Source organism: Pinus tabuliformis, chromosome X (assembly GCF_031772625.1).
Source record: "Pinus tabuliformis cultivar Carrire ecotype Pingquan chromosome X, CPIR1, whole genome shotgun sequence".
Classification (NCBI taxonomy): Eukaryota; Viridiplantae; Streptophyta; class Pinopsida; order Pinales; family Pinaceae; genus Pinus; species Pinus tabuliformis.
In genome coordinates this window covers 1463253696-1463263562 of record NC_142308.1, presented here as the reverse complement: position 1 = coordinate 1463263562, position 9867 = coordinate 1463253696, and the positions used below count along the sequence as shown (strand labels likewise).

At 35.4% G+C, this 9867-nt stretch overlaps 1 protein-coding gene across 1 annotated transcript; it reads right to left on the bottom strand.

Moving 5' to 3' along the window:
* Positions 1-6235: 6235 nt before the first annotated feature.
* On the bottom strand, positions 6236-9614 carry LOC149145521 (putative pentatricopeptide repeat-containing protein At3g23330). Its single transcript, XM_089448720.1, has 2 exons — positions 7916-9614; positions 6236-7747 (listed from the first exon to the last, which is right to left on the bottom strand). Exons 1-2 carry the CDS (start codon positions 8694-8696, stop codon positions 6852-6854), a joined length of 1677 nt encoding a protein of 558 aa, XP_089304846.1. The 5' UTR covers positions 8697-9614; the 3' UTR covers positions 6236-6851.
* Between the last annotated feature and the right edge of the window lie 253 nt (positions 9615-9867).

Genomic DNA, 9867 nt, shown 5'->3' with positions numbered 1-9867 from the left:
GCCAGAGACAGAGGTGACAAAGAATTCCAAGCTTTTGGAGACTCAGAGATCTTAATAAAAAAATTAAATACGGAAAAATTGTTCACCAATGCAAGCCTCAACAAAACTCTGAGCAGATTAAAGAGAGTCCTGCTCGACTTCGACTCCTACAAATTCCTCCATATCCTCAGAAACTTGAACAGTGAAGCAGATCTTATGGCGAACAAAGGTTGCACACTTGGGAAAGGACAACTTCTCATAAATGGCGATAGCTCATTCCAACTCTGTAACCCATGAGGAAGCTGCAACTTGTAATAGCACAAGAAACAGAAATAGATGCAATGTAATGATGGCTGCCATGGCGTAAGTCCAATCTTTTTCTCCAAATAAATAAAAACATACCCGTTACAGTTAAAAAAAAAAACAACACAGACTTATGATACAATAAATTATTTCATTGAAGTTGAAAGCAAGATCTCATAATACATTAAGTGATTGGTTTTATTTTTCAAAGTGTCATTAAAAACTCCACATTTGATTTTGCAATAATCAATGCTAAATTAGTCTTTGTAATTAATTTAGTTATACACATGTACATTTTCTTTACATAAAGAAAATAGGAATTTAAAAAACTCATGCTAAACTATGTATATACATATTCTCTGTCCACATATATAAAATACTATTGAAGTTTTAAATATTTATTTAATAATTAAATATTTAACTTGTTAATGTGCACATGGAGAATACACATTGTTTTTGTGATCATAAGTGTGCGGTGCAATTTGAGAACCATAACTGTAAGAGTATGTTTCAATATGTGGAGTTTTCATTATGCGTAGCTTACAATGAAAGCTTTCATTATGCAGAGGACGGTTCCTCTGCACAATGAAAACTTTTATTAAAAAACTATAAACCTAAAAATTGTAGATATAAATTAAATTAATTTAACTTTATAACCAAATCAAAATTATTTAATAATATATTTTATCAATTGCTAAAAATAAGTAATATTATTATGAAAGTAAATTCAGTGTCATTTATGAATGCAAGTAGAGAAGCCAAAGTTGTAAGGATAAATGTTTCATTTTGCAGAGCTTACAATAAAAGTTTTCATTGTGCAGAGAAAGCTTTCTCTACACAAGAAAAACTATGCACAATGAAACATTGATTATGACCAAATCAAAATTATTTAATAATAAATTTTATCAATTTCTAAAAACAACAAGGATTTATGATACAATAAATTATTTTGTTGAAGTTGAAAGTGGGATCTCATAATACATTAAATGATGGGTTTTATTTTTCAAAGTGCTGTGAAAAACTCCATATTTAGTTATGCAAAAGTCAATGTTAAATTAGTCTTTGTAATTAATTTAGTTATACCAATGTTTTAAAAACCGAGACTAGTCAGGTCTAAACAAACCGATTCTTAAAAAATACATTAAATAATTATTTTTTAATGAAAAACTATTTTTAAGATTTAAAACCATGATTCCAAGCCAATAGAAACAAAATATGCAAAGTTTATTCATATATGTACCATGTAAAGGTGAATATATCAAAATGGCATCAAGTGCAATACATATCCGCAACAAAATACATAATCAATAAGATTCTAAATGACCTCTAGAATTTGAAAACAATTCTCTAAGCTATGGGGTCACTGACCTACTACAAGTCTACATATCAGTGATCAACAACATGATCACTCCTCATCATGATCAAACTCATCACCACTACTAGACAAGATATCATCAACATGAGCTACATAAATAATATGGCTCAGAGTTTGAGGACTCCTAAAACTCCTCTACAACTTTAGTAGTAGTAGAAAAAATAGACATCAAAACTACAAATCATTGATCAACATGGTCACTCATGAAACTCATCATTGATTCAACACTACTTGAAATACATAAACATCATCAACAAGAGATACATAAACATCATCTAGCTCAAAGTCTTTAGACTTGGATTGCTCAACCTTATAAGATGATAGAAATTGAAAAGGTTTAACATGCCTAACCAATGATTTTGGTTTGAGTGAAGGGTTCATCTCCTCAACCTTATAATGTGGTAGAAAAAGATTAGCATGCCTAACCAGTTGTTTTCCTTTGAGTGAAGAGTGCATTCTTGTTAAGAACATGGTAGAGGAGTTCAACAATCAATACCACCAACATCAACAAAGTTCAACAATCAATGCCACCAACATCAAGGCTTAAGGGGATTCATGCTCTTGATCAAATGCCAATCTCATACCCTCACGCATGATAGAATCAAATGGAAACATTGCAAACCCCCAAACTATGAAATCCTGAAAACCATTGAGTCTACTGAATTTTGAGTGAAATCTGAAATTCTAGTTTCTCCATATAAAATCCAATGAGGTCGAAACCACTCTCAAACATCCTGAGCCATTTCATGGTAATGTTAAAACTTTAAGTAAAAGGATGAAAATGAAAATTAAAGAAAATGTCACTTTTCCTTTAAGAATTTAACATTATCATTAATTGCCAACATTGCTAGGGTTGAGATGTGTCAGGAAAATGAGAGAGTAGGCATGTTTTTCTTGGAGGGACTATATTTGGAGGAAAACAACCCCAAATTTCCCTCAAAACAACTTCAAAACTCAAAAAATGCATTATGTGGGGTTTCTGGTTGCCCTGGCAATAAACCGATCGATTTATGATGGAATTGGCCGGTTTGACCATAAATTGGCCGGTTCCATCCTAAACCGGCCGGTTAAGACCGGTTTTTCTAATTTTTTGGCGAAGGGAGGGGTCAAACCAGGTTTTTTTTCCGGTTTGACCCAATGGGCTAGTGAACCGGCCAATTTGACCAGTTACCGATTCAAACCGACCGATTTTTAAAACACTGAGTTATACACGTATACATTTTTTTTTCTCAAAACAAATAAGGATTTAAAGAACTTGTGCTAGACTCTATATATACATATTTCCTTTGCACATATATAAAATGTTATTAAAGTTTTAAATATCTATTTAATAATTAAATATTTAACTTATCAAAGTGGACGTAGGGAATACACATTGTTTTTGTGATCATAAACTTGCGGTGTAAACTGATAACCATAATTGTAGGACCTTGTTTCATTGTGTGGAGCTTACAATGAAAACTTTCATTGTGTAGAGGAAACTCATCTATGTTTTAATTTCAAAAAGTTCACTATGCGAAGGGAACTTCCTCCGTACAATGAAAGCTTTCATTAAAAAACTGTAAAACCTAAAAATCATAAATATAAATTAATTTAATTTAACTGTATGACCAAATCAAATTTATTTAATAATAAATTTTATCAATTGTTAATAACAACTAATATTATTATGAAACCAAGTACAGTGTCATTTACGAAAACCGTTATCTAATTATTCTAGTTCCGTGTTTATTTTTAAAAAATTATTCAAAATTTTATATAAATATGTGAGAGTGACAAATTTGATTTGCAATTTTTGCACAATTTAAATGTTCAAAAAATCTTCATAACAATATATTTATTTATACAATCAAAAACCAATTTACAATATATATATATATATATATATATATATATATATATATATATATATAATTTAACCAAAAACTCTTTAGCCAAATTCCAACTCAAAGTTCTAAAACATTGAATGGTTGCAATTCTTATGACAATGCTACGAAAATAATGTTGTGAAATAGCCAAAGTTTTGACAAGTTAACTGAATTAATACTCATCGTGTATTTACATATAATTAGAGAGAAACATTAGAAGTAAATAATTGATATAGATCACATAGATACAAATAATTATATAAAAACATTTGGAGAAGCTTCTTGAATTGATATGAATCACATATTTACATACAATTACGAAGAAACATGTGACTGTAACAAAAAATGAGGAATTAGGCAAACCATACTAAAAGAAATCCAAAGTTGAAGACAATTCTAAAATCTATGCCATTCATATCATTAAATGAATGCATGCAGGGAAGTCAAAGTTGCAGAGATCTATGTTTCGTTGTGTGGAGCTTAAAATGAAAGCTTCCATTGTGCAGAGGAAGCTTCCTCTGCATAGTGAAAGCTCTGCACAATGAAACATTGACTATAAAATCCAATGCTAAAGACAATCTTAAAATCTATTGGGTTGAGTCATTGTTATGCATATCATTTAAAAAATGCACGCAGGGAAGTCAGAGTTGCACGAACCAATGTTTCATTGTGCAAAGCTTTCAATGAAAGCTTTCATTATGTGGAGGAAGCTTCCTCCACATAATAAAAGCTTCACACAATGAAACATTGACTATTTCCAAATCAAATTTAACTTTATGACCAAATCAAATATATGTATTCATAAATTTTATCAATTTCTATGAGAAAACACGGATAGAAAGTGATTGTCATTGCACGAAGTGCGGAGGAAGCTTTCATTGTGTTTCTTCCGCACTCTACACAACCTTAAACAATTAATTAGCAGTAAAGGGACTATGTTATGTTGCAGCTATTAATCTTGTTTTCTTTATGTATCAAACATCTTCGTGCCATAATCCTTATCTTTTCAACAATTTGACTTCTTATAAAAAAATTTAATAAAAAACTGAGAAACAATAGTTTTTCAAACATCTTATTAATGCTTTATGTTGCAATTTGCTCTTTACCATGTGAAGATGATTCTTACTTCTCGGCACACATTTGCTCTTTGACTAGTAAAACTTTATCTCTAACAAATCAGGTCTTTCTTTCTTTATCTCGAATTCTTTCAATTCTTTCTTTTATACCAAACTGATGAGGAACATTTGCCATTGTTACAAAAGTGGATTGTTAGATACGTGTGTTTTGCAAGTGTATGCTAGGTCTCTTACCTCTATCTAATATATCTTTTATGTCGTGTGCACTTTGCATAGAGAGAAAATAGGATGATTAAATAAACACAAAGAAAGGATATTGCAGCAATATCTTCGTTATTTATATTATCGTCTGATTGTACACAAGTTACATTACATTATTTGAGTCAAACTAGTATCTAAATTCCATTTTTTAGACCAGCCCTAATTTTGGAAAGTATGATTGTGATTGAATAACGACCTTAACACAATTAATGAGAATCCAGGCCAAGGAGTACATTAAATTACCCTCACTTTCATTATTCGAAGGTGGCCTATTTGCTCCCAGTTTTCCAATATGTTTTGAACATAATGTTCTATTAGTGGAAAATTGAAGAATATTTCATTAAAAGAGACCCACTTAAGATTCCCTATCAGCTTCTAAAGGTTATTATCGCCATTAGTTGTTGATCGGATTCAGTGCTGTCCTATTACGAGACCTTTACAATATCAGTGATCCTTTGCAGGTCAGTCATCCCGGCCATACCTTCTCATTGGTCCAGAGTTTCACAATGTTGAGTTGCAGACTTAGTGCTTCTGCACTTTTATGTCATGGTTTTCTCATCTTCCAACCATCAGGTTATGAATCTCATGAATATTGCAATATTGGCTTGGGAGTATGTTGAATCTTGCAAAGTTGAATGGCGAGTATGCCTTGTTTGCAATTGTTATGGTCATCTTCATTCTCTCATTGTAAGTTATAATTTACAGTTCGGCACTCCTTGCAGTTCTGCATATATATGTTTGTTTTACAAAGTTCTTCTTATATACCCTTGTGGCCTTCTTCATCTAGGCAAGGCAACTTCAGTATTTCTAAATTTTTCTATAAAGAAATCTGTCATGGATCACTGTGTTGCCAAATTGAAGGCTGGACATATGCATGCTAAAGAAGTATTGATAAATCAAGATATTGATCCAAATATAGGAGTCTTTTTTGTTCACGTGCCAAGAACCCAACTAGACAAATAGGATATAGGGCAAACAATGACTTTTCAAGGAGAGGTAAAGCTTTGATTTGTAGCAGGGAAAAATAACCTATGCATTGGCCGATCCTCTACAGAAGATAGGCGGTTATTAGTAAAGCATGCATATTCTTCCACTAGTATTTTTAAGCTTAAGGAGCCCTGACGTTGTTGTTGAACATTCCTATTTCCAATTTCTCATTTTATGTGTTCATTGCACAGATAGATACATTGTTTTAAAAGGCCTTTTTTCCTCTTAGCCTAACTCTAGCTTTCAAAGTTATTAGAGTTGTACAATGTGCTACAACTGGAGGTTTTGAATCCAATATCATCATACAATCTTGATAAGAATCGATCATTAAATGCAAAAAAAGAAAAGAAAAAGTAGGCCAACTACAAGTGGTCTCAAGCACTCCATAATCTAAATCTACATGGTTGTATTGCTCCTTTACTACATTCAAGCAACTAAATGCAACAGCAAAGATGCAAAGCACACCACTATACACGTTAGTGCATGTGCCTAGCATTTAGAATTTCTTGGTGTGAACAATTGAAATAGCCAGAACCATCCCACTACGTCTTAGAGTTTAGGAATGTGTAGCATTCTCATCAATATATCCATGTTTCACGAGTCTGGCAAAATGCTTCTTTACCGCATGCTTCTTCTAGCCTAGGCCAAAATCCTAGTCTAGATCCCTATGATATAAAATGTCTTTTTTTGTGACTAGGTTGAGCCTAGGTCAGGGTCAGCCTACTTATTGAATGGAAGAAGATCAATCAATGCACAATGGGATGCTCATCACCAGGATTGTGCAAACCTCAGTCAAGCTTTTGCATGCTTCTTGGGATAGTTTTAATTCCCCCAAAATGGCTTCTATCCTCAACTCCTCCCCATGATGTTTGAATCTGAGAACTGGCAAGGACTAAACTCCATGCAAACCAAAAGCAAAGAAGTAATACTGAGTGCCTATCAATGCAAGGTTGAAAAAACATACAAGTATATTACTGCATATGTTTTAACATTTACTTAGCATCACCAATAATCTCCACAAGAACACTGCCCATACTTGAAATGATGGAAACGGCTAGCATCCCTCACAACAAGCTCTCGTGCAACAATCTTGGATATGAACTTGATGGCAGAATGACAGTCACCACAAACTCGAAGATTCTTAATAACTCGAATAGTTTTATGAGGGGACATGTTAATAAGCCCAAATGCAATGGCCAACTTTTCACTGTGGTATCCAAGGATTTCTCCCTTCTGCTCCTCCTCCACATCATTCAGCACAAACCTTCTATCAGGGACATACCCTGCCTCCTTCATCTGCTGGGACAATCTCTCCAACAGTGCATAAATTTCTTTTGTTTGCGCATGTGACCTGTCTCCTACTAGGAAAGCATAAACCTGCATATTAACCTCAACCCAACTGCATCCTGGCTTCTTTTTCACTCCCCGGTATTTCATCATTTTCCGAACATTTTCAAGCTCCACCCACTTGCCAGCCGCAGCATACATGTTTGAAAGCACCACATAAGGTGCAGGATCTTCGGGGTTCAACTCAAGAATATGTTTTACAGCATGCTCTCCTAGCTCGATGTTATTATGAATTCTGCAAGCACCAAGCAAAGATCCCCACACTGTAACATCAGCGTTCATTGGCATATTGTTGATTATGTCTTGTGCCTCCTCCAGGTGGCCGGTGCGGCCAAGAAGCCCAACCATGCAGCCATAATGCTCCATTGCTGGTTTAATGTGATAATACTTCTTCATGCAATCAAAGACTTGCCTGCCCTCATCCACTAGGCCAGAATGATAACATGCAGACAGAACACCAACAAAGGCAATACTGTCTGGCACAATGTCAGAGCCTCGCATCTGTTCAAACAGCTTGAGGGCCTCCTTGCCATGGCCATGGATTGCATACCCTGCAATCATCACAGTCCACGATATAGTATTACGTTGGCGCATTTTGTCAAACAAATTCCGTGCCTTTTCTATACACCCGCATTTTGCATACATGTCCACTAGAGCACTCTCAGCAAACACATCTAATTCAAATTCTCTCCTACATATTTCATCGTGGATCTTCTCACCTTGTTCCAGGGCAGCCAAATTGGCGCACGCTGTGATGACACTGGTAAATGTCTTCAGGTTCGGCTTCACCCCAGCATGGCACATTTGCTGAAAGAGCTTCAGGGCTTCTTCCCCCTGCCCATTCTGCACATACCCTGCAATCATGGCCGTCCAAGAGACAGTGTCTCGCACAGACATTTTCTCAAACACATCGCGTGCAAACTCCAAACTCCCACATTTTCCATACATATCTATAAGTCCATTCCCTACAAATACATCAGATTGAAACCCACTTCTACGTATTTCTTCATGGATCTCCTTGCCCTGTTCCAGACCTCCCACATTGGCGCAAGCTGGAAGAACACTGGCAAACGTGAATTCATTGGGTTTTATGCCAGTTAGCTGCATTTGGTGATACAGTACCAATGCCTCTTTATCAAACCCATTCCTAACACAAGCCGAAATCATTACAGTCCATGAAAACGAATCTCGTTTCGGCATTTCGTCAAAAACCCTGCGAGCGTCCTTCAGACTTCCGCATTTGGCAAACATGTTGATCAGTTTATTCCCTAGAAATCTGTCTCCCATGAAACCCCTCTCCTTCATGTGGATTTGTATTTGCCTGCCCTCTGATAAGGCCTTCTTTTTAATACACACATCTAACAGGCATACATAAGTAGAAGAATCCACGCTATGCTCCATAATATGCAAGATCCGCAGCGCCTCTTTCAGTCTGCCCTGCTTGCAGAGATTTTTGACGTCCTTGGCAGTGGCACTATAGACACTGCCGCCTCTTTTCATTGTTTTAACTGTACTTTTCTTCTGTGAGGGTGAAGAATCAATTTATAATTCGCATTGTCTTGTTGGTTGGATTCCTCAGCCGGGCTTCCCTCTTGATGGGCATCGCCATTGCTGAAATTCATGTTTTCCTGTGTCATTGTCATTTGCGTAATTTGCCATGAAACTCAGGAGCAAATACACAAACATTTGTTACGAAGATCGCAGCAAAACTTGAACCGAAAATGTTGAAAAATACGATCCGTTACATTCATTCTAATCCTCTGGAAATGAGGAAATTTGAAGTTCCAAACAAAAGAAACAAACAAAATCAAATCAAATTAACTGATATACATGTCTGGAGCTGATTAATGTTTGGAGATGTGTGGGCTGAACTCCTTGAAACTCCATGCCCTTACCACAAAATGAAAAGAGCGGTGCAAAAACTACATCCATACCATTTGTTCATTTGGGGTGCATAACCCACTTGGTCAACCCTCTTCCCTTTGTGTCAGGGTAGCGACTGTGTTCCTCCCCACACCTCCCCAAGGCCTTACTTAGCAGTGACGGTGCCAAATAGGTTTGCTTGTAGAGGAAAGCATTTAAACGCTGGTTTTTGAATTTTCAGCAGAAAGATCGATTTTAGTGGGCACCTCTGAAATCATACGTTCATTTTCTGCAATTCGCAGAGTCCTGGGGATGAATCCAATCAAAATTTTTACTTTCAATCCTTAGGAGCATGTAGGGAGGGTTATTAGTTTTTGTCCCCAAGCAATTATTTTTGTTGCACCATAATGAGAGAAAAATGTGGTTTTATTCACACTCTAAATGCCTCACCAATCATTTCTTGTTGCTCGCCATCCTCTACAAGATTCGATCTTTCTTCCTCATTTCTGGTTACTCGCCATCCTCTACAAGATTCGATCTTTGCTCTTCCTCTTTCAATTCTATGTAACTAGAAGATAAATTTGTGGCTTCCCTTCGACAATATTTTTTACTTTGCAACTTAATGTAAAATAATTATTATTATCCATCCTTTATAAGATTCGATCTTTGTTCCTTTGCAACTTAATGTAAAATAATTATTATTATCCATCCTCTATAAGATTCGATCTTTGTTCCTCATTTCTTGTTACTCGCCATCCTCTATAAGATTCAATCTTTGTTCTTCCTCTTCCAATTCTATGTAACCAGA

Excerpts from the sequence above, each read along its gene's own strand:
- LOC149145521 (XM_089448720.1), bottom strand. The coding sequence starts at position 8,696 with ATGAAAAGAGGCGGCAGTGTCTATAGTGCCACTGCCAAGGACGTCAAA. Across the intron at positions 7,748-7,915 it reads TTTGGCTGCCCTGGAACAAG|GGTATGCAATCCATGGCCAT; the intron begins GTGAGAAGATCC and ends TGATGATTGCAG.